General features: G+C 42.0%; 1 protein-coding gene across 1 annotated transcript; it reads left to right on the top strand.

Moving 5' to 3' along the window:
- The first annotated feature begins 4,936 nt into the window (after window positions 1-4,936).
- Window positions 4,937-24,726, top strand: RP9 (RP9 pre-mRNA splicing factor). The gene is made up of 6 exons (XM_047848324.1): window positions 4,937-5,183; window positions 17,802-17,832; window positions 18,895-19,024; window positions 21,355-21,446; window positions 23,317-23,378; window positions 24,087-24,726. The coding sequence occupies exons 1-6, from the start codon at window positions 5,032-5,034 to the stop codon at window positions 24,283-24,285; spliced, it is 666 nt and encodes a 221-aa protein (XP_047704280.1). The 5' UTR covers window positions 4,937-5,031; the 3' UTR covers window positions 24,286-24,726.
- Window positions 24,727-25,119: the final 393 nt, after the last annotated feature.

Raw genomic sequence — 25,119 nt, 5'->3', positions numbered from 1 at the left:
GGCACCTGGGTGGCTCAGAGAGTTAAGTGTCTGACTTCAGCTCAGGTCATGATCTCACAGCTTGTGGGTTCGAGCCCCATGTCAGGCTCTGTGCTGACAGCTCAGAGCCTGGAGCCTGCTTCGGATTCTGTATCTCTCTCTCTCTCTCTGCCCCTTTCCCGGCTCACACTCTGTCTCTCTCTCCCTCTCTCTCTCTCTCAAAAAAATAAATAAAAACATTAAATAATAGAATGAAATAATGTAAAATAATTAAATGAAAATTATCTTGAATTAGCAATTTATATTTCAACCTGCTAGGATATGTAACTGCCTAATTTTTTAATGTTTATTTATTTTGAGAGAAAGAGAGAGAGAGAGAGATCAAGCACGGGTGGGGGGGTGGCAGAAAGAAAGGGAGAGAGAATCCCAAGTAGACTCCATGCTATCAGCACAGAACCCTACTCAGGGCTCAATCCTGCAAACCATGGGAGTAGACTCAAGAGTCAGACACTTAACCGACTGAGCCATCCAGGTGCCCCCATGTAACTGCTTAATTTTTTTTAATACATATTCCCTGTGACAGGAGAAGCTTCTGAAAGCTTGTGATATCCAAATTCAACCTATTTCAGTGACAACATAGGAAAGAATACTATTTGAATACTATTTGCTGGGAAAGCTAAGGTAATTTATCATTTGTAGCATGAAAAGTTTATTTTCAGCAGCTGGTGCCATAATTCTTCTTAATGAGTGTGATAGTTTAAAAAAATAGCTGTAGGGTTTTTTTGCATTTTTGCTCATTTCTTTACAATATGAATTTGCAGGTCTACCCTTAAATCTGAACATGACTTGCTTTGGTCAATGAGACATTAGTAAACATGCAAGCAAAGCCACAAAAAGTGCTTCTCCCTCTCATGCTTCTCTTGGAAGTACTGCCACCACCTCTTTGTGAATGACCTGTAGAAGCCTGCTGAATGATGAGAAACATGTTGTCAGGTTATCTCCACTGCCCCACTAGACACATAAGTGATGTCACCTTAGACCAACCAAGCCCTGCAGAGCTGGGATCCATCAAGCCAACCCAAAGCAGAACTGCCCACCCAACAGACATTATTTTTTAAATTTTTTTACTGTTTATTTATTTTTGAGAGAGAGAGAGAGAGACAACATGAGTGGGGGAGGGGCAGAGAGACAGGGAGACATAGAACATAAAGCAGGCTCCAGGCTCTGAGCTGTCAGCACAGAGCCCGACCCGGGGCTTGAACTCACAAGCTGTGAGATCATGACCTGAGCTGAAGTCGGACGCTTAACCAACTGAGCCACCCAGGTGCCCCCAGATATTATTTTTTAAACCTCATACATGTTAGAGACATGAAGAACTATACCCATCACCAAGACCAATTATTTATTGAGCTAATTGCTCAACTTTTTGCTTTCACTCATAGAGCAAAATTAATTTTGAAAGATAATACCTAACTTATTTATGTATGATGCACTCTGATATTTCTTTCTATTCTTTTCTGTTTTATTTCATAGTTTACAATATCGCTGGCAACTCCCTAAGTTGATTTCACAATCCTCTAACGACTCTTGACCCAAAGTTTGAACAACATGAATATAGGATTTAGCAGTCCAAATACATGTTTCTGGAATGAATGAATGTCATAAAGGCAGACTTGGCACATCAACACCTGCAGAATATGTGTAGCATCACGCAGTGTGGTACCAGATGGTAGCTAGAGGAATGTCTAAAATTCAAATATGATAATCACTTCTTTGAATTTTATTTTCTTCATTACCTTCCTACCATACTTACTTTGAGATCCAGGTCCTTCCCAAGGTCTAAAAGACCTGGACAATCTCATCCTGTCTACCTCTCCAGTCTCATTTCATGGTTCTTCTTGCTCCCCAGGCTCCAGCCCCACACTGGCCTTCTCTCTCAGTTTCTTCTGTACATGAAGCCTCTTTTCCACAGGCTGTTCTTCTGTCTCTTGGGATGCTTTCCTTTCTTTGCTCCACCACTTCCTACAAATCCTTTAAGCCTCTGTTGATATGCCCCCTCCCCTGGGAAGACTTCCTGTACCACCACCAGAATAGATACCCCCATATATCTCCATAGAACAGATCATAATTGAAATTTTAATATATGGGTAATTGTCAATTCAACATTTTTCTTATATAAGCTTCACAAAGGCAAGGACTGCTTTCTCCTCTACACTCAGAACATTATTTACATAGCAGGTGTAATTTACTGTTTGATAAATGAATAAATGAATGTTTTTTGAAATTCTTATTAGCTCTTTCCTCCACCTTTGTAACTTCACAGCTTCTGGCACTCTCCAGAGTTCAGACAACTCCATGGTGCATACCAGAGATGAATCTGAGTGGCTCGCACCAACCAAATGACTGGAATTATTCCTTCCCTCCTGAGGTGACTTTGCTGCTGGCCAAACTTGGGTGCCTGATGCCTATGACCTATGGGTGGGTTCTTGCTCAGGAGGTTCCATGGGCCCTGATATTGTCAGGATCCTGGAGGCTCACCACAAACATTGACTAGATGTGCTCAAACATGTGGAATCACACTAGTAGCAGGGGCTTTCCACACAAGCCGGGACCAGGGACTCCACTTTTCAAATGACTGAGTTACTGAGTACCCTCACCTTTCATGTGGGAGAACTATAAGAAGTTGCTGTAAAATGTAAGAAGGAAACTTTATGTTTCTAAATAATGAATTATACTACCATTATATTTCTTTATTATCAGGACATGCAGGTTGGTTTTTTTTTAATAGGCATCACACCCAGCATAGAGTACAAAGGGGGGGGGGCAGCAGGGTGGGGGGAACTTGAACTCAAGACCATAAGATCAAGTCATTCACTTAACCAACTGAGCCACCCAGGTACCCCTATCCATGTTCATTTTAAAAACTAACTTTGTGGGGCACCTGGGTGGCTCAGTCGGTTAAGTGGCTGACTTCGGCTCAGGTCATGATCTCACAGTCAGTGAGTTCAAGCCCCTCGTCGGGCTCTGTGCTGACAGCTCAGAGCCTGGAGCCTGTTTCAGATTCTGTGTGTCTCTCTCTGACCCTCCCCCGTTCATGCTCTGTCTCTCTCTGTCTCAAAAATAAATAAATGTTAAAAAAAATTAAAAAAAAAAAAACTAACTTTGTGGGGTGCCTGCGTGGCTCAGTCAGTTAAGCATCTGACTTCGGCTCAGGTCATGATCTCACCGTTTGTGAGTTCAAGCCCTGCATCAGGCGCAGAGCCTGCTTTGGGTCCTCTGTCTCTCTCCCCACTTCCCGCTCCCATCTGCTCACATTCTCTCTCAAAAAGTAAACATTAGGGGTGGCTGAGTGGCTCAGTCAGTTAAGCGTGTGACTTTGGCTCAGGTCATGATCTCGTGGTCTGTGAGTTCAAGCCCTGTGTAGGGCTCTGTGCTGACAGCTCAGAGCCTGGAGCCTGCTTTGGTTTCTGTATTTCCCTCCTTTTCTGCCCCTCCCCCATTCATTCTTTCTCTCTCTCTCTCTCTGTCTCTCTCTCTCTGTCAAAAATAAACATTAAAAAAAATTTTAAAGTAAACATTAAAAAAATAAAAACTAACTTCGCCAACATTGTTTCTGACAATTTTTAGTCATAGACAATAGAATCCACTCTAGCTGATTTAAACAAAAACTAGTTTCAAGGCAATCAAGTAGTTCATCAAACCCAGAAAACCAGATTCTAACACCTCACACCCAAGGTATTTCAGGGCACTTACTGGTTCAGGCAACTTGCATCAACCACTAGATTGGTTAATGCACCAGTTCTTTCCTCTCAGAGGAGAATCTAATTTCCAAGTTCTAAGACATACCAGTGTTAATATTCTGTTTCTGTTCATAGCCTTTATACGTTCATTCATTTTGACTTTGTCTAACAAATCCAAAGGGGCTCCTCATATTTTTTAAGTATTAATTATATTGAACACCACGTTTGAGGGAAATACTCCCTATGCTGTTTTTACTTCCTCTGTGGTTTTTTCCATTAAAGCTAAAACAATTACCATAACTTCACATATCAGACACATTTTCAAAATGCAATCTAGTTAAGCACTTAACACTTTGCATCCTGGTTCCAGGAATTACTTCTGCATCCTTGGGCCTGTTATTTAACTCTGGGCCTTTTTAAAATTTGTTTATTTATTTTTGAGAGAGAGAATGAGTGGAGGAAGGGCGGAGAAAGAGAGAGAGAACCCTAAGGCAGCTCCCTGCTGTCAGCACAAAGCCTAGTGGGCTGGGGAAGGGCTGGGGGGTCTCAGGCACCAGGAGCCCATGACCTGAGTGGAAATCAACAGTAGGATGTGTAAAGGACTGAGCCACCCAGGCGCCCCTAAACTTCCTTATCTACACAATAAGGTAAGGGTAACACATAAGGGTAATTAACAGCACTGAGTAAGCTTTTAAAAATTAAATCAACTCTTAAGGGCTTAAATCAATAACCACAACATAAAAAGCGCTCAGTATATATAGCTTTTTTGTCCAGCACCCAAAAGTTATCTAAATAAACTGTACGCTATGTTTTCACCATGCTCCGGAAAATTAGAGAATTTCTATGGAGAGTCTTGCTTTCTTCAAAGCTGTTTGAATCCCAGCACCACGTAGGAGCAGCGCTCATAGTCTAATCCCACCCGGGACTACAAAGTCACTTCGCACCCGCTCCCAGCGTCCCGGGGGCGGGGCTTGCCGACTGCCCCGCAGGCCTCCTCCGCCCGCCTGGCCGCCACCGCCAGGGGTCGCGCGCCGAACTCCGGCACCGGCCGGCCAGGCAGCGGGCTCACGGAGCTCCGAGCGCCGACTTGGGGCCGCGGCCCGGGGAGGTGGCCGGCGGGCCTGGCGGGAGGCGGGGACCGGGAGGCCTCGGCGGAGACGGAGGGCGCTGCCCGGGCGGACGGCGGGAGGGGGCGCTGCGGGGCCGGCCCGGGCGCGGCGCGGCGCGGCGCGGAGGAAGTGCCGTCTTCGCTGCCTCGGCCGCCTCAGGCGCCTCAGGCGCGCCGCGGGTCGCCTCAGCCGGGCGGGCCGCGATGTCTTCCCGGCCCGGGCGTGACGACGCGCGAGCCGGAGGCGCGCGGCGGCCGCGGGAGTCAGCCGAGCAGGAGCTGCAGCGGCGCCGAGAGCAGAAGCGGCGGCGGCACGACGCGCAGCAGCTGCAGCAGCTCAAGCACCTGGAGTCCTTGTGAGTCCGCGCCGCCCGCTCTCCTCCGCGAGGCGTGCGGTCGGGGTGGCGCGGGGGCGCGTGAGGCTGGGTCCCCGGGGGACCCGGGCGCGGGCAGCGGGACCCCGGCCAAGCCGACCGCCAGTTCCGGCCCCGCGCGGCGCGGCCACCCGACTTCCAGTGGCGCCTCCGCGGGGAGGGAAGGGCCGTTCCCCCCGCGCGCCGAGCGGCCGGGACCGGCAGGGGAAGCGCGGGCTCTAGTCCCCCGCGCGAGGTCGGCGTGCGGCCGGGGCTCTGCGGGGTGGGTGCGGCGGATCCGGCGGCACTTAGTAAGCGCTTGGGCGCGATTTGGGGACTGAACGCGCGGCCAAGTGCAGTGAGCGCTACGGTCGTGCCCTTTCACGGTGTCGGTTCGGAGGGCCCCCGGTGGACCGGGTCAAATCCGCATTCTCTTCATCTGCTGCGAAGGAGGGACGAGAACCAGCCGTCCTGTACCGTTCGTGCGGCCCGGAGGGGAGGGCCGGAGAATGGGGTGACGGAGTGTCCCTGAAGATTCTGAAGGTGGCTGTCAGGTGGAAGAGCGTGGAGACTTGTTCCCTTTAGTCCTGAGGATTTTGAGCAGCATGAAGGGTGGGGGCTACGAAGAGGCCGGTTCCAGCTGAGCAGAAAGAATGAGGACCGGGGTCTCCCGTTCCTGCTGGTCAGCGTGGCCTGACTTCAAGAGGCCCCGTGCAAGGCCAGCTCCGGCGGGTTGGAGGAGAGTGCCCATGGCTGTGGGAGAAGGGCAGGTTGTAGAGGAGATGGAAACATCAGGCGGGAGGTGCATTTCTGGCCTTTCGGTGCTTTTCTGTGATTGTCACTCTGTAATGAGCTCCAGAAGGCAAACGTAAGTTTGCTGTTCCCTGAGTTATTCAATAAATGACACGTTTTTCTTTCAGGCACTTCTGTTACCTGTACTAAGATGATCATGTAAAGAAAAGTCTTCAAAGGAGTCAAATCCTTTGTAATTAACCTGGGAGCTTTGACGCAAAATGCATTGCATTATTGGAGGCTGGCCAGCTGTTTTTCATCGTGACCCTTGAGCTGAATTTCACCTTAGTAAGGCAGTGGTTGCAGGATACAGGCCCTGTATTGTTAGCAGGTACAGTCCTGGCCTCTTCTTGCCCTCAGTGGCCCTGTCCTGTGCACCGCAGATTTTCAAAATCCTTTGCCTAGAATAAGCTTGAGTTTAGCAGGGCTAAGTTAAACATTGTCTTTAACTGTGGGATACCAGATCCTGGTTAACACCATACATTTATTTTGTAACTCACAAAGCACCCGTAGACATTGGAGAGACTATAATCTCCTTTTGCAGATGAGGAAATGCAGGTTCAGGAGTTAAGTAACCTGATCAAGGATACACTGACCTGTAAACTAGCAAAACCAAAGAGAAACCCAGGCATCTGATACCCAGATTGGTTGGATTTTTCCACTTCAGGGATTTAAACCTTCTGGACTGTTGCCGTATTTGGTTTGGCTAGTTTAGAGACTTGTTTGCTTTTAAGTCAAAATGTTTAGAGTAATACTTTAATTTAAACATCACATAGTACTAAAAGACTGAATTCAAGAAATAGTGGTTTGCATCCCTGTTCTGTAGTCACCCACACATTCCCAGAACCAAGGTTTCAACAAGGAAACTTAGTTTTTTCTTCTGGGACTTAACTAATTTCTCAATGATATGCTTATACTGCCCTTTTAGATTGAACAATAGACATTACCTATAAACCTAATGTCACATAAATGAGGGTTTAGTTCTCTTTCCCTACCCTTCTTGCGTCCATCCTTCCAATATAGTTTCATTATAATTTTTGTTTAATCAGTATTGGTTCAGTTGGTATTAGCATTATTATAACTATTCAGTATTGTCCACTTGTTTTTTTAATTTTTTTATGTTTGTTTTTGAGAGTGAGAGAGCATGAGCGGGGGAGGGGCAGAGAGAGAGGGAGACACAGAATCTGAAGCAGGCTCCAGGCTCTGAGCTGACAGCACAGAGCCGGACACGGAGCTCTAAATCATGAACCATGAAATCATGACCTGAGCCGAAGTATGAAGCTTAACTGACCAAGCCACCCAGGTACCCCAGTATTGTTTACTTTTGAGCCAAATGGTATTCTGTGATTTCTTTAGCTCTCTAGTACAACTGTATTTTTTAACTAGTTAATTAGAGCCTCAATTTTTTTCATTTGCTTGATTTCTTATTCTCGCCTGCTAATTTTATTCCAAAGGCTCTAAAAGCTGAAGGTACTTTTTCTCCATGCTCCTATATATTGGACAATCTGATAATGGTTTATCAGGTTTATTTTTAAAACCTAAAATCTTCCTTCTACTTTCCTCCAGTACACTCTGGTTGCTTTCTAGACCTGGTGTACAACTGCCCTCATCAGTCTCCTGTCTTGGATCCCATTCCTGGACCCCATGTCTTCCTCTTTCTCTCTTTAGCTCATTTTGTTGAAATACATTATATAACTTCCTACAAAAAGTGCATTAGGGGTAAATATGTTGAGTCTTTACATATCTGAAAATGTCTTTATGCTACCCTCAAACATGATAGGTAGTTTGGCTAGGTATAGAATTCTAGGCTAGAAAAATTTTCACTTGGTTTCAAAGGTGATATGCTACCATTTCCTAGCTCCCAGTATTACTGAGAAATTTGATGTCACTCTGATTCCCTTTCTTTTATAAGGAACTTGTTCTACCTCCCCCACCTTTGCAAGCTTTAAAGAATTCTTTATTTCTAGTATTTTGCTGTTTCATGATGTGAAATTTTTCTCACTGGATTTCAGATTTTTTTTTCTAGATACGTTGTGGGTGTTTAATATACATACGTAAACTCTGTTTTAATTTCCTTACCACCATTTTGTTTTTTCTTACTCTAAGACTTCTGTGATCCTCTTTTCACTCTTATTTTCTGTCTTTTCATCCTATAAGATTTATCTTCCTATCCTTCCACCATTGTACTTTTTTTTAAGTTTCAATTTTTAACTTTAAAGAACTTATCCTGAGAATTCTATTTTTCATAGCATCCTGTTGTTTGATCAGTAACAAATCTGTCATCTTTGAGGATACTCATTTTTGTTTGTTTTCTTCTCCTTTTGTCTGTGTCTTCTTTGCCTTTTCCTGTGATTTTTTCACTTAGAGGTTTTTTCCTAATGTGTAGGGATCCTTGGATCTCCCCCATTAAGAGTGAGGCATTATAAAGCTCTTTTGAAAGGAGCAGTTGAGAGAGAGGGAGAATGCAAAGGTGCTGGTTTACTGACTGGTAAGTCTCACCATAGGGATATCAGACTGTGATCTGCCTTTTACATGGGGAGACACCCACGTATCAGGAGGTAGAGGGTTTCTGAGGCCTGTTCAGCTTGTCCAAAGAACCCTTCATTCTCAGGCTTGGGTGCCAGAAATATGCCTGCCTGCAAGTGTCCTGAATTGGAATGGAGAAGGAGGGGGCTTTGATTCCAGAGTTCATTTTTCATCTAGTGCTCACCCTCACTCCCATTCTGAGCTATGCCAGTGTTCTCATCTGGGCCTCTCCAGTTAAGTTTCACAGGGGACTACACCTGCAGTCTCTCTCAAGGGTGAGGGCACACAGAGTCTCCTGGCTGTGGGGCACGAGAACACTGGTGGTTTCAACCACTCAGTGTTCATATTCCTAACCCTTGTCTTCCAAAGCTAATAACTTCTTCCAGCTAAAGAAGTCAGTCCCTTTCTTCCACTTTCTATGGTCTTCCTAGCTTTGTCTCAAAATTGTTCAATGCTAGTATCTCCTCTCAAGATTTTTTTGTGGCTGCTTACCTTTTTTATTTATTTACTGTCATTTTTTTAAAAGAGTGCGGAGGGGCGCCTGGGTGGCTCAGTCGGTTAAGTGTCTGACTTTGGTTCAGGTCATGATCTTGCAATCTGTGAGTTCAAGCCCCGCGTCAGGCTCTGTGCTGACAGCTCAGAGCCTGGAGCCTGTTTCAGATTCTGTGTCTCCCTCTCTCTCTGACCCTCCGCCATTCATACTCTGTCTCTCTCTGTCTCAAAAATGAATAAACGTTAAAAATTTTAATAAATAAATAAATAAATAAATAAATGAGTGTGGAAAAGGAAGGCAAACAAGCAAGTTGGCTGGCCAGCCACATTAAATGGGAAGCTCCATAGTGATTTTTTACAAATTGAATTCAAATTCGTTTACCCCCTGGTATTCCCTCTTTAGTTCCCTTTCCACTCCTCTAATCAGTTTCTTACACTTGACCTTACCTTTTTGTACCCTTTCACCAAACCTGCCAGGACCCCAAGGGCATTTGAGTCTTCCACCCTGTACTCTAACCCATGCTCCAGCTGTATTACTCAAGTGTCCGTTGTCTGCTGGACATAACAGAATAGAGATTCTGTAGGTATATGGTAGTTTCATTTCTGCCTTCCACACCATAGGAACAAGCTGTGGGAACACCTGGAATTGAGTATGCTTACATGAAGGACTCTTCCAAAAGAAATCCTATGCCAGCACTCAGAAATACAAGACTATTTTTAAGTACTTGGCAAAATAAAGATTTCTTTCTCCATACCCAGTTGGGAAGATGAAGTTTTTCCTCTCTTATCTAAATTTAGCCTTCACACTGCTCAGAGAAACTTATTACAATCTGAATGATATAATAGCAAGGCTTCACAGATGGTACAAAATAATGGGCCTCCACCAACTTTTTTTTTTTTCCCTCAGGATTAACTATAAAGAGTGCAGACTTCTTAACTGTTATAGCACAGAAGCCAACCTACACAATAAACACACTCCTATTCCAGGTCTGGTTTTTTGTTTGTTTGTTAAGTAATATCTACACCCAACGTGGAGCTTAGGGCTAAAACTCACAATCCCAAGATCAAGAGTCATATGCTTATTGACTGAGCTAGTCAGATGCCCCCACATCTGTTATTTTTAAATATTACTTTAGATTTTGAGAAACATTGTGTTTAATTTTTTTATTTTTAAAAATTTTTTTTAATCTTTATTTATTTTTGAGAGAGAAAGACAGAGTGCAAGTGGGGGAGGAACAGAGAGAGGGAGATACAGAATCCAAAGCAGGCTCCAGGATCCGAGCTGTCAGCATAGAGCCTGACATGGGGCTCGAACTCACCACAAGATCATGACCTGAGCCAAAGTCGGACGCTTAACCCACCCAGGTGCCCCAGAAATATTGTTTTAACGTGTTACATAAAATAATGAATTGTGCAGCCCTAGGAAAAAACATCAACCACATTCCTTTAAATTTGGAGAAACAGTTGTAAAATGGACTTTTTAAGACTACTTTTTTGGTGTAGTGTTCAACTGTTGGAATCATTGAAGGGAAATGTTGCTAATAACAGATTGCAAAATGTGTAGTCAGTTTCATCACACTCCTTTTCCACTTATGCAAAAGCATTTACATATTTTCCAGGAATGTGGATTTTACTTTGGCCATCTGTTATTTGTACACCTCCTATGGCAAAAGAAAATATTGTTGGATTACTGGGTATTTATATAAATGTTACCTCCTCCCTTCCAAGCTCCCTTAAGTCCCAATCCATAAGGGATAGATAGCATTAATGTTTCTAATGAATGGCTGCTGATGGGACTGTATCACCTGCTTAATTCAGGCAAATTTCCATTATTCTTGCTAAGAGAAGCCTGGGCATATGACATGTCACAGCTTTCCACCAGAAAATATTTTAAGTATTTGCTCTGGAAATACCATATCTAAAAAGTTAATTCTGTTTATACCCAGTCATTTACCATGTAATCTTCAGGGACTAAGTCCTCCTCTGAGTCCTCTAAGTCCTCCCTTTAGAAAAGTTTTGGGTTAATGATGGTGAGGATGAGAGCAGAGAAGCCTCCATCCCAATCTTATTTGGAAGCATCCAGAGATGAAGTCAAAGGGAAGTTTTCCTTGCTATAACAATTCATGGCATTTCTCATTCTTAATCTGCTGCGAAGGAAGAAACATTCCTGTTTTCCTTTTATACATTCATATTACACTCACAGCACTAGTCTGTGTGGGAGTTTTCCAACACCACCAAGAAATTCTCCTATTCTCAGAGGATACCAAGTAAATGTGTTATAAATTTAATTCAGACACTGCCTACCTGGAGTCAGCATCAGAACCCCCAGGTTAAGGGTTCAGTCTCACAAGACTGCTCCCTTCCACACACTTTAGATGCCACTCACAAGTCGAGGTTGCTACTAACCCATCGGCTGTGAAGCGGAGGTTCCCCCAACACCCTCCTCCGGTTTGGTTAATTTGCTAGAGCAGTTCTTAGCACTCAGGAATACACTGCCTTTACTCGATTACTGATTTATCATAAAAGGTTATAACTCAGGAGCAGCTAGATGGAACAGATACATAGGGTAAGGTGTATGGAAAGGGGCATGGAGCTTCCATGTCCTCTCCAGGTACACCCCACCTCCATGTGTTAAACCTTGAAGCTCTCTGAACTCCATTATTGGGGGGTTTTATAGAGACTTCATAACATAGGCATGATTGTTTAATCAATGGCCATTGGTGATTAACTCAGTCTCCCTAGAGGTAAGGCTGAAAGTTCCAATTCTCTAATCACAGAATCCATTCCCCTGGCAACCAGTCCTCATCTTTAGGAGCTTTGTCACCTCCGTTAATATAAACAGTTTGGTTGAAAGGGGCTTGTTATGACTAACAAAAGAAACTTTTCACCTTTATAGTTTTGGACCTATTTCAGGAACTAGGAACAAAACTAAACAAGATGCTCCTATAACCTTTATATAGGAAATTACAAGTCTTATTATAAGCCAGAATATAACATCCACCACAGTTGTTTTCTTTCACATCTTAAGAGAAGGGCCAAAGAAAAAGCATTTCACTTTTCCCTTGGTCAATTCTCCCTAACCCCTGTAACCTCTGATATTCACCCTGTTCTGAAGGATCTTTATTTTTTTCTTAATGTTTTATTTATTTTTGAGAGAGAGAGACAGCGAGTGAGCGAGCACACGTGGGGGAGGGGCAGAGAGAGAGGGAGACACAGAATCCAAAGCAGGCTCCAGGCTCTGAGCTGTCAGCACAGAGCCTGACACGGGGCTCAAACTCACAAATCATGAGATCATGACCTGAGCTGAAGTCAGACACTTAACTGATTGAGCCACCCAGGTGCCCCTGTTCTGAAGGATCTTTAAAGTTGGTGCATAAGAAGAGGGTCAGGATAAAGAAAACATTAAATCATTTAAGTGTTTCTATACTTTGCAGCCATTCTGAAGTATTAAAATGAGTCCTTCCCTGGAGATTTACAACATTAATGTACAGATCTGAGCTAAAATCTTTATGTATTACTCCTTATAGAAGAGGTACAAATCCCTTTAAGAGCTTGAGATGCTCTTTGAGTACACAGACACCCAGCCTCAGAATTTGCTTCCTCTTTCTCAGGCTTCTGGGTCTCTCTCAGTTCAGCCCCTGGCCAGAAATAAGGAGGGCCTCCCCAGTCCATGCAGCTGAGCACAGGCAGGGTACGTTTTCCACTGGTGATTCCTGGTCTGCAAACCAGATGATGAAAGCTTATCCTTACTAAAATCCATGATTAAAAACCCTATAGCTCTGTTTCCCATTAACTTGGTATATATGTCAGGGCGTGGCTCAAATGTTGCCTTGTAGCTTGACATTTCCCCTCACAAACTCCTTAGAATTATCTGCCTCCACATGGATGTTCCTAGCATCAACAACCAAGTGTGTATACATTTAATATCTGCACACACTCAACCCGATCCCTGCCTCAGAGAGAGTGTGAGGTCATTGTCCTTGTTACTACCTCCCACAGCCTCATGGTATTTTGCTTTGGGGAGGAGAGTGTTGTCAAAACCTAGGGAAGTATGATATGTAAATTTTACCACAAATAAGGATAAATAAGCAATGTGGGGGGAAATTTTTAGGGAAAACTGGATTCACAATAGTATCTATGCCTAAATCAAATTGTACTGAAGCTCTGAATTTAAAGTGTTACTGGAGTCTTCTGTTTTCCAGTGATAAACATGGTGCTAGACTGATTACTGGATTCAGCTAAACATGTACTGATAGTCATATACAGGTGAACACATGGACTCTGGGCTGTGTGCCCTTGCACAATTTATTTAACCCAGGAACAGTTATTAATACAGGAGATACACTGCTGGCCCAGAACAGTGGCTGCAACTCAGTGAAAGAATGCCGAATGTCACGAGGTCTGGATGATTGTCCCAATTCAGCTGCTTACTGCTTAGTGTTCAGTTGTTGGAATCAATGAAGGAAAATGTTGGAATTGATACTGATAAAACTGAGGGTCAGAGTCCCTGGCCTGCCCTTTTCTTATGTGATTTTATCAAGATAGTTTAATAACTATAATAAGGCATATTTTATGAGCCTCACAGGACATGATGATAGACTTGGCTGAATGCTGATGTACCACCTGCATGGGGAAAAGGCAGTGATCCCTGAAGCCAGATATGGAAGAGGAGTCTCTGAGTCGCATGGGTTTAGAAACTACTCGACAATGAAAAAGAATGAAATCTTGCCATTCGTAACAACGTGGATGGAACTGAAGGCTGTTATACTAAGTGAAATAAGTCCATCAGAAAAAGATGTATGTTTTCACTCATATGTGGAATTTGAGAAACTTGACAGAAGACCATAGGGGAAAGGAAGGAAAAATAAGTTACAGAGAGGGAAGCAAACCATAAGAGATTCTTAAATACAGAGAACTGAGGGACCATGGGGGTGGGAGGTTGGGGTGGGGGCAGGGAAAATGGGAGGTGGGCATTGAGGAAGGCACTTGTTGGGATGAGCACTGGGTATTGTATGTAAGTGATAAATCACGGGAATCTACTCCCGAAGCCAAGACTACATTGTATATTAGCTAACTTGACGATAAATTATTTTTTTATTTTATTTTTTTTTTAACGTTTATTTATTTTTGGGACAGAGAGACAGAGCATGAACGGGGGAGGGGCAGAGAGAGAGGGAGACACAGAATCGGAAACAGGCTCCAGGCTCTGAGCCATCAGCCCAGAGCCTGACGCAGGGCTCGAACTCACGGACCGCGAGATCGTGACCTGGCTGAAGTCGGACGCTCAACCGACTGTGCCACCCAGGCGCCCCGACAATAAATTATTTTTTTTTTTTTTAATTTTTTTTTTTTTCAACGTTTATTTATTTTTGGGACAGAGAGAGACAGAGCATGAACGGGGGAGGGGCAGAGAGAGAGGGAGACACAGAATCGGAAACAGGCTCCAGGCTCTGAGCCATCAGCCCAGAGCCTGACGCGGGGCTCGAACTCCCGGACCGCGAGATCGTGACCTGGCTGAAGTCGGACGCTCAACCGACTGCGCCACCCAGGCGCCCCCAATAAATTATTTTTAAAAAGAAAGGCAGTAAACCCAGCTGGGGATGCTGTCTGGGAAGTCCACTGTCAGGTTGATGCCCACCTCCACTTAGAAGCAGCTGGCAAATCCTTACAAAGCTACAGATCTACACAAAGATGTGAAGTCTGGCTTGGGATGGCCAGGTTTCTCTACTGGTTCACATCTTGGTCTTTGTGATGCGAGTGCTCTAGTCTTGACCTGCCTCATGAGACTGCTGAGAGCAACTTGCTTTCAACAGAAGGAGCCACCACTGCAAAGTGCCTTTTACATACGTGCTGTGACATATTCACCCATGAGGAAATGGAGGCTCTGAAGGGTTAAATAACTTGTCCCAAAGTACACAGCAGTGAGAATGAGTCCATTCAAACCAAAATTTTTTTTACCTGTATTAAAGAACAAAAATTCATCCTAGTAAATTTGAAAATCTAATTTGTTTTATTAATTGATTCATGAATCCAGCAGCATCTTATCTAGCAAGTAGAGAGGTGCTCCAAAGAGTTGTACAAAACGGAACATTTCTATAAGTAGGGTGGTGAATGAAGTTATTAGCAAAAGAAAAGAAACAATTGTTCCAGGCAAAGTCACTTTGCCTTAGTTGGAAGAGCAGGGAGTTTTATCCTGCAAATTACCTCATCTTTCTCTTGGGGGGTAGGAGGGCCCATATGACAGATTAGTTTATTGGTACTGATCAGAAAATTACTGCTGAAGGTGAAGACTACATTTATGGGTGAGGTTGAAACTGTAACTAGAGTCTGTATTAAGGCCCAGTTTGGTGACCTGGCCTAACTGGCTCCATTTTGGGCCTGTGGTTTTCTTTTTAACACCTCCAAAGGCCACTCAAACTGATCTTGAACTAAAAAATGTTCTACCTGCAATGTGGGGGTTTTCTACTCAAAAAAACCAAACCTCTCCATCAAGACAGTTGCACAGTTATACAGAGAATCAAGTAACAAAAATAATACAATTTAGTAATGAGTTTGATGTTCTTTACTCAAGGGAAATAAATCCATGGATTGAGTACCGTGCCTCATTCTTCCTAGGGATTTTGGGCAAAAGCAAGTTTTCTATCCCCTTAGTTCTCTCTTCTGATACTTAGCACCATACCTGGCATAATTGTTGACTGGCTACTTTTGCAAGGAGTAAGTTTTTAAGTTGAACCTTCAATATTGCCTGATAGTTAAGTTTAGTTTCACCTATTTTACCCGTTCTTTTTTGTTACGAGGAAAATACCAAGTTGAATAGAGCTAGAGTCAAGACTTAATTCGTGGGAAAATATTACAGAAATAACACTATAACTTTAAAACAAAAATGCTGCCTATATAACTCTATAGCAGAAGGGAGCTGCTAATAGCATATTTTTGGCTCTTTTTTCTTTCATATCTCAAATTACCTTTGGATTTTCCTTCAGAGGCTAATTTTTCCTTGGTATATGCCAGCATACGTATAAGGAAAATGCCATTACTTTCATTTTTCTTTTGTAAGGAAAAACGTTGAGTTGATATATTTGCATATAAATAAATGTAATGAAAACTAAAGGTCCCTCCCTCAGGTACTCTTCCAGAAGTATGCTATTCATAACAAGGCATATCTGCGTTTATATGTATGTACATATAGTCTCCTTTTCCCCATATATACACATGGAAGCACACCAAATACTTTACCCTACTCATTTTTTTTATTAACTTAAACTGTTTGCAGTATTGTCCTACATTCCTTTTGGGATAGTCGATAGATATTTGACTATTAGATAAATGATTTACCATTTTAACATTTATTAATGTTTTCCTGGTGCTAAAAGTAAGACATTTTCACTATACAAAATTCAGAAAATTAATCATCTCTGAACCCACTACCTGTGTGCAGCAGTTTTGGGACTCCCACATTTCCAAACTTTTAGGGTCAAAACACAATTTTGATTGATTGATTGATTGATTGCATAAGCTTCGGGGAGAGGGGCAGAGGGAGAGAGAGAGTCTTAAGCAGGCTCCATGCTCAGTGTAGAGCCCAACATGGGGCTCGATACCACTGCCCAGGGATCATGACCTGAGCTAAAATCAAGAGTCAGACACTCAACTGACTAAGCCACTCAGACGCCTCTCAAATCACAACTTTAAACAGCCTATTACCCAGATGCCCTCTCCAAATATTATTTATAGAGTCATTGACAAGACCTAAGATGTTCAGTTGTCCCACATGATTTTCCAGTTGCTGCTTTTTTTGTAGAGGGAAGGGGGTATGTCCAGTGTGTTTGATAGCCAGTTGTGTGACAGTACTTAAAAATCAACGTAATTATACCTAAAAATAATATTATGTGCCAATTGTATCTCAATCTAAAAAATAATTGTTTAAATGAACACAAGCATTTGGTGCTGATTTTCCAGATTTGGAATCCAGAACCCTTTTAGGGCACTTCAGCAAAGTGATAGGAAGTGAAAATGAGTTGGGAGCATAGACATGATGCGTATGTACCCTTAGGACCCTTGGGAGTCTGTGAGCTCCAAGGGAACGTACATTTCCACACATCATACATCTGCTTGCTCTAGCATCATTCAGTAAAGAATGTCGTCCAGGCACCATGCAGGGGTCCTGCACCCCGAGTCCAGTGAGGTCAGTATGGGCACAGAGGGCTGTCAGAACTGAGGAATGGATGGCTCACTCTGCGGGCAGGGTGAGTGGGCAGGATTTGAACTGAGAGCTGCAGGGATATGGGAAAGGAAGCCTCTAGGACAGATCACCATCGCCTCCATCCCCTGCAACAGGCCCTTCCCTCCAGTTTTGTTCCTGCCCCCCTGCACTGCCTCCATCCAGGTTAGAACAGATTTCCTCAGCCTTCCCCACATGAGCCTCCATGCTGAGTAAGTGGAAGTTATGGTAGGTAAATAACCTGACAACTGTGACAGTCTGGAAGCATGATTAGCTCTTGGGTCTTCCCACACATTTCGCCTGCAATCTCTTGCTTTCTCTTCTTCGAAAATAAATTCATTGTGCTCAGACACCAAGTTACCATTTCAGTGAATTTTAGTTCTAGATCTCTGCAGGATGTGGTGTAGCATCAGTTTACTTATATAAGATCTCTGACTGCTGGGCGTATTTTACTAACTGCTTTAGATCTAATGCAGTTTTAAGGTTTTACTAAAGATATTCTTTTCATTTTGACCTCTAGTTGCTTTTTGCTCATTAAAACGTATTGTGTTCCTGTTAACATGATTGACGGCAGTTTTTCTTTTCCTTTCTAGTTATGAAAAACCTCCTCCGGGGCTTATCAAGGTCAGTGTGAAGTTTGTACCTTTGGTTATTCTCTCAGACATATTTGACTCAGTGCTCAGACTCAGTAACTTGTTATGAAAAACTGTTATATAAGGTTTGGAACATCTTTTTTCATAACCCTGCTTCTCCCTGCAGATGCCAATCAGTCCATACACTTTGGGCTTTGTGTCTCCAGCCTGTGTCTTTTTAGAAATGTAATCAACCGTGTGACTGTTCCCTAAGAAACGGTGGCAGGCCCACATGTTCCTCAGCGATCGGTCCCCTTCTCTGTCTCCTGCTGTGGCTGCATCTTCTCACTGCTCTGCTCCATCTGTGACTCACTCACTGCTGGTTTCCTGAGCGTCATCAGAGACTACTGTCTCTGAGGAGACTGGAAGCTCCTCTAGTCCAGCCCCTGGTGCAAGACTTAGAGGACTCATTAGAGGCCGGAGCAACTTTCTGCTTGCTCCCTTTCAGTGAAAAGGTTTTTAGAAAATCTTCTTTCATTATAAATTTAATATTCACATGAACTGAAAAAAATCAGAAGGTAAAAAAATATAAATATAACACCTGAATTGTGTACTGAAGTTATTTGGTGATGAGAGCACATGTCAAATATAGCATGTATGAGATTGTAAAACATGACAAGTGATCTCCATGGTATAATAATTTTTTTAATTTTAACAGGTTATTTTTATTATTTCAGGAAATGTTTTTTAATTCTATGCTTTGTCTCATTCCACAAGACTTTTAAGTTAGCAGAAAAGTTTGTAATCTTAGAATCTAATTTTTGTGATCTAGAGTCAGAATTTGGAGCTCAAAGCATTCATATGTGAACAATAACTAGTGATATTTCTCTAAGAATAGCTATATCATTTTCATGATATAATTCTTCTGGTATGTTTATTTCTGGTTTTTCTGTCAGGTATAATTTGTCTTTCTTTCTATTACTGGAGAGGGTAACAGGATGACGTGGGCATGTCCAGCCCATGTGAAAGCCAGGCAGTGCTGTGTTCTGAAGCAGGTAGGAGAGAATTCCAGTGCTCTTTTGCCACGTCGTGTACATGTTGTTTCCTTTTTTAGGAAGATGAGACTAAGCCGGAAGACTGTATACCAGATGTACCAGGCAACGAACATGCCAGGGAATTTCTGGCTCATGCACCAACTAAAGGACTTTGGATGCCACTCGGGAAAGAAGTCAAAGTTATGCAGTGTGAGTATGGGAGAGTTTCAGGTAACACTCCTCAGCACACACAAGTTATATATTACGACTTACAAAGCGTGTTTACTTTTTTTTTTTTTCCCCCTCACCGAGCCCTGTTTAGCCAAGGCATGATCTCCGTTTCATAGTTAAGGAAGCTGAGCTGCGTATGTTAGTGAGTGTCTGAGTTAAGAGGCAGAGCATGGCTTTGACTCCAGGGCTTCTGACTCCTAAGGGCAGTAGTTGCCCACAGGACCATAGCTGCCTTTGGGGTACACTCCTTGGTAATATTCAAGTAACAGAAAGAATATTCCGTTGTAGAAATGTCACAAGGGACAAGGGATGCATTGGAGGGCAGGTCCCTTTGGGTCTTACCTCAGTGATTTGCCCCCTTCTCCCCCCAGTCAGTGGTGTTAAGGTTTCAAGGTTTCATCCATGTGACCTGAGAGGAGCTACGGCCGGGGGTGGGGGGGGGGGGGGGCCGGCGGTCCAGAGCAGGAGTGCTGTGTGTGCATGCCCCCACCCCACCAGAGCCCCAACACCTTCATCCAGCTTAAGTGGTATTTGGTATTTGAAGAAAGGGTACTGCTGCCGTTTAAAGACGTTTGTTTGTACAAAGATTCTTCATGTACATAATTAAAAATAGCAGTTCCTAGGGGCGCCTGGGTGGCTCAGTTTGTTAAGCGTCCGACTTCAGCTCAGGTCATGATGGTCCGTGAGTTCAAGCTCCGTGTCGGGCTCTGTGCTGACAGCTCAGAGCCTGGAGCCTGCTTTGGATTCTGGGTCTCCCTCTCTTTCTGAACCTCCCCCGTTTATGCTCTGTCTCTGTTTCCAAAATAAATAAACATTAAAAAAAATTTTTTTAAACACTTAAAAAAATAAAAATAGAGAAAACTGTTTGAATACAACAAATATCTTAAAAAAAAAAATAGCAGTTCCTAGTTCCTTGCCCCATTCACCTCACCCTAAAGGTAACCTTGTAAACCTCTTTTAAGATTATTTAGGAGGGCACCTGGCTGGCTTAGTCAAAGGAGCATGTGACTCTTGATCTCAGGGTTGTGAGTTTGAGATCCACATGGGGTGTAGATTACTTAAATAAAATTTAAATATTTTCAAGTTTATCTCTATGTATCTAAATTATATGATTATATTCCTGCCTTTTGATTTTTCAGGTTTCTTCATTATCTGTTGACTTCTTACTACAGAAGAATTGTTTTGTTTTGAGAGAGAGGGCGCAAGTGAGTGAGGGGGCAGAAGAGAGAGGGAGAGAAAGTGGGGCTCACCCAAAGTGGGGCTAGAGCTCACCCGATGAGCTTCCTAGATTGATTTTCTAATTTCTGATCTTTCCTATTTTTTTTTCTGCTTTCTAGACTATTTCATCAACATATCTTCCAGTCCTTCAGTTAAGATTTTTATCTCAATTCCAAAAGCTGTGATTTTCTTCTATGATTTTTTTAATTCTGTTGTTGCAATATATTCTCTAAGGATATTAAATTTTTCTTCTCATTATGTTTTTATTTCTTCCAAATTGGTCTTTTTTTTTTTTTTTTTTTTTTTTTTTTTGCATCCTTGTCTTTCATTCATGAAGAGGCTCTCAGGTGACTTAAACAGAAATTTATTGTCTCACAGTTCTGGAGGCTATCAGTCTGAAATCCAGGTGTGAGAAGTGTTGATTCCTTCTGAAGTCTGTGAGGGGAGGATCTGTCCCAGGCCTAGGGATCTAAAGATCCTATCTCGCAATGAGGTCATATTCTGAAGTACAAGCGGTTAGAACATTCAACATAATGGGGGGACAGGGTGGAGGGAGCAATACCGCTCAAGCCATAACACACTATTAAAACAAAATCACACTTTGCTTTTAGCACAGGATTGCTTAGTAACTACTTGGCTCATTTGTGTTTGTTTGTTTGTTTGTTTGTTTACATTTTATTTTATATTTAAGAGAGAGAGACAGAGCATGAGCAGGGGAGGGGCAGAGAGACAGAGACAGAATCTGAAGCAGGCTCCAGGCTCCAAGCTATCAGCACAGAGCCTGACTCGGAGCTCAAACTCATGAGCAGTGAGATCATGACCTGAGCCGAAGTCAGACGCTTAACCGACTGAGCCACCCAGGCGCCCCTACTTGGCTCATTTCTAAAACCCAGGATTAAAGAAAGGATGCTTGAGGAAGCAATTGTTTTCTCTCAGTTTTCTGGTATCTTACATGGTTCATCCACTAATTGCATTAGCTTTGGAAATTGGAATCTTATGAAAAATATCTTTAGTATGATCTACTGATACTTTATTTTAATTAGGTAAAACTGCTTTATCTTACAGAAATATATCCCTTTTCTTTCTTTTAGGTTGGCGTTGTAAACGGTATGGTCACCGAACAGGCGACAAAGAATGCCCTTTCTTTATCAAAGGCAACCAAAAGTTAGAACAGTTCAGAGTAGTAAGTAAAACTCTTGAGTTTCAATTTACATTTACCAGAGATAGGGAATGTCAAGTGACTCAGGCAGTTACCAGTGAACTGGAGGTTAACATAAAATATATTCCCAGAGACTTTTGGCCAAAATATGTAGTGTTAACTACATCTCTGTTAAACTGAATTTGTGTGATAGATTAGTTCATTAACAAAAACTTAACTTTTGTTAAAGCGTTATTTGCTTATGCCTTGGGAACACTGATTTCTTTTTCCAAAAGACACTGTTATGTATTCAGTCACTTTTTACTTATTATATTTAAAAAATCTTGTTTCATAACTAAAATCATCATTCTAGTTTCCCAGTCTTTGTCTAAAGATTAAATATCTTTCTATTATAAAGTAGAAGTGTGTTTATAAATGATATATCCTCTTTACATAACAGGAAAATAAATCTGTCGTTTCCCCACTTTATTTTACACTCACCTCCAATGATTAATTCACCAGTCAGTTTCAGTCAGTTCAGCTGTGCTGTTATCAGATAGATTGGGATTATCTCCATATATCAAACTAGGGTCCAGAAACATTTGCCAGGGATTTTAAGACATTTAAAAATTGTGCTTTCATTTAAAAAATTTGAAGAAAATATTCTGGATAAATCAATGCTACCTAGAATGACGATTTTTACAATTCCTATAACAGATAAATTGGTCATAACTCTCAAAAAATGAACAAATTCATTTATTTTTAATTCAGAAACCCAAATTCTAAGGATAGATCCTAAGGGTATAACAAAAATCAATATATACAAATTTTTATTAATGTATAAGGGATTATTTAGAATTATTTATATGACTGAAAAATAGACTAAAGAAAAATAGGAAACAACTGCAGTGGCCAGCACATCAACATAAGTACTGTAACATAGAAGTCATATAGCTTTTAAGAATCATGTTTTAGAAATATGTATCATAGGAATATGCTCATGAAGACATAAGTGAGAAAGAGGTGCCTGGCTGTCTCAGTTGGAAGAGCGTGCAACTCTTGATCTTAGAGTTGTAGGTTTGAGTCCCACATTGGGTGTAAAGATTACTTAAAAATAAAATCTTAGTGAAAAAGAGAATAGAGTTGTATATATAATATGATTATAATTTTTTGTAAATTATGAATGATGACTGGAACAACCACATTAAAATGTTAGCAGTGGATATCTCTGGATGGTACAAATATAGACATTTTTAGCTTCTTTTTTATCTTAAATATGTAAAACTTTCACTAGATATTTTTAAAGATATTTGACATACCATAAAGTTCAGTCTGTGTGTAGTCCTAAGCAAGTACTTTTTAATTACACAAATGTTACAAGAATACATTTGCTTTAACTAAATTGACATTTTACATTAGGGCTTTTCACAATTGATTTTTCAAAAGCAATATTGCATCTCTACAGAGTGAATATGCATTAAGTAGCTTGATAAGTATACTTCTACAGTTCTTTTTGGGCATATACATATGTTTTTGTGCACCTATAAATGAATCATTCTTACATATCGTTTTCCAACTTATTTTAATATCTCTTGATCATCTATCCTCATAGAATTACCTCAATACTTCTAACCTTGAGTAATATTTAATAATGAATCTTCCATGGTTTATATCCTTAAAAAGGCTATTCAGATTATATTTTATCAAATTGTATTTGTATAATTGAAAAATCTTTTTTGTAACTTCCACAAGTTTGAAGTGATGGTGACCCTTAAGCAGGATTAGAAATTTTTAAATATAAAATTACACCAAACAGGAAAAAAAAAACTGGTTTCAGTGAAATATGAATTTAATTTTACTTTAACTAACAGTCCACAAAGCCCTAATCCAACCTTACCCTTCTCTAATCCTCAAGGCACATGAAGATCCTATGTATGATATCATACGAGAGAATAAAAGACATGAAAAGGACATAAGGTGAGGTGGTCCTGGTGATAACAATACCCTCTTACATAAAGTTGGAAACACCCATTCTGGTATTAGATGAGTGGTTTGGTAAATATGGTACTTTAATGTAGTTGTGATATATGTGGAAGGCAGGAGAAATCACTGGAAAGGCCAGTGTGTGGGGAATGAGCAGGCCAGCCTTGTTCTATCTGGGTTGGCGTAAAGCAGTGGGTTTGGCCCAGCCTGCTCATACCACTGATAGTTGATGTTGGCAACAAACCGTGGTTTAGTTTATCTTCTCCAGTGTCTTTAAGGATTTGAGCTATTGTTAAAAATGATCCTTAGACATGAACAAAGATAGGGTGAAGAAACGGGACAGTTTGTTTTTCCCAAAACTGGTGACGCTGAGTAATAATTGTTTTGAGGAGGTAGATTACTTGAGCAGTTGGGGGCGGTGAGTAAGGAAAGTAGGCATCTGTTAGAAGTTCTGTGGTAAGGACTCGAGAAACATGCAGAAATATTTAGGACAATGAAAACACAGAATGGCTCATATACTGGTTACAGTCCTGTCAAACAGGCATGGACGTGGACAAGAATGGGGAAGACATGCACAAATAAGTACCGTCTTTCGCAAGGTGGTTATTCATGACATTTTTTACCCTCACTGCTGCTCTCACATCATCTTTATCTACAATTTTTTTAAGTTAAAAATGGTTCTTTGGTCAAACTTCTGTTTAGGATACAGCAGTTAAAACAGTTACTGGAGGATTCCACCTCCGATGAAGATGGGAGCAGCTCCAGCTCCTCAGAATGTAAAGAGAAACACAAGAAAAAGAAGAAGAAAGAAAAGCATAAGAAAAGGAAAAAAGAAAAGAAGAAGAAGAAAAAACGAAAGCATAAGTCTTCCAAGTCGAATGAGAGCTCAGACTCGGACTAAGACTTGACCTATTCCATGTTCTCCTCTCAAAAATCAGACACTGTGGCCCCAGACCAGAGGGTGTGGAATCGGGGAGGACTTGGAGACCCCAAGAGAGCAGGGCATTCGGTGTCACGCGTGTGAATTCTCACCTGCCTTCCAGCAAAGACGTGACCCCCGGAGGGTGAGTTGTGTCTTCCCTGGTGCTGGCTCTGGACAACGGCTGATTTCAGGCAGGAAAGCATTGTTCAATGTCTTCCTCCCACTGATCCCTGCAGTTTGTGATTCCTTCCAGCTGCCTCTGCCAGGGGGGTGAGACTGAGGGAATGAGTCTCTGAGGAAGCTTCAGGTGCTGCTGCAGCCTTCCCCTCCCCCCGGGAGCGTTCCCAGAATTCCCAGAGACTCCAGCGTGGCTTTTCTCTGTTGTTGAGGATAATAAAAGCTCATTATTTATTTTTTAAATGTAGTAACTTTTTATTTCTTAATAATGGATGCATGTGCTCCAAATTTAAAAGGTACATAAGGTTTTTAATCATGGAAATTCTTCCTTCTTTTCTTCCCCAGCTACCCATTTCCCTTCCCCAAAGGGTACAGTTTTACAAGGTGCTTGTTTAGTCTTCCAGAAGTATTTTATATATCACAAATATAGGGCTTTTTTTTTTTTACACGAATGACATACACACTCATCTGTACATTGGGGTTTTTTTTTAACAGTATAAAACAGATTATTTTAATCTGTTTAATCTCTTTTGGCATTGCTGCACCAAAAGGTGTGTGTATTATCATCTGAGATGGTTTGTTAATTGATGAGGAAGGGTTCCTTGTAACAGCAATGAAAAATCTTGCGTGGCTACA

The sequence above is a fragment of the Prionailurus viverrinus genome, chromosome A2 (assembly GCF_022837055.1).
Source record: "Prionailurus viverrinus isolate Anna chromosome A2, UM_Priviv_1.0, whole genome shotgun sequence".
Classification (NCBI taxonomy): Eukaryota; Metazoa; Chordata; class Mammalia; order Carnivora; family Felidae; genus Prionailurus; species Prionailurus viverrinus.
This window is presented reverse-complemented; position numbering and strand designations above follow the sequence as displayed.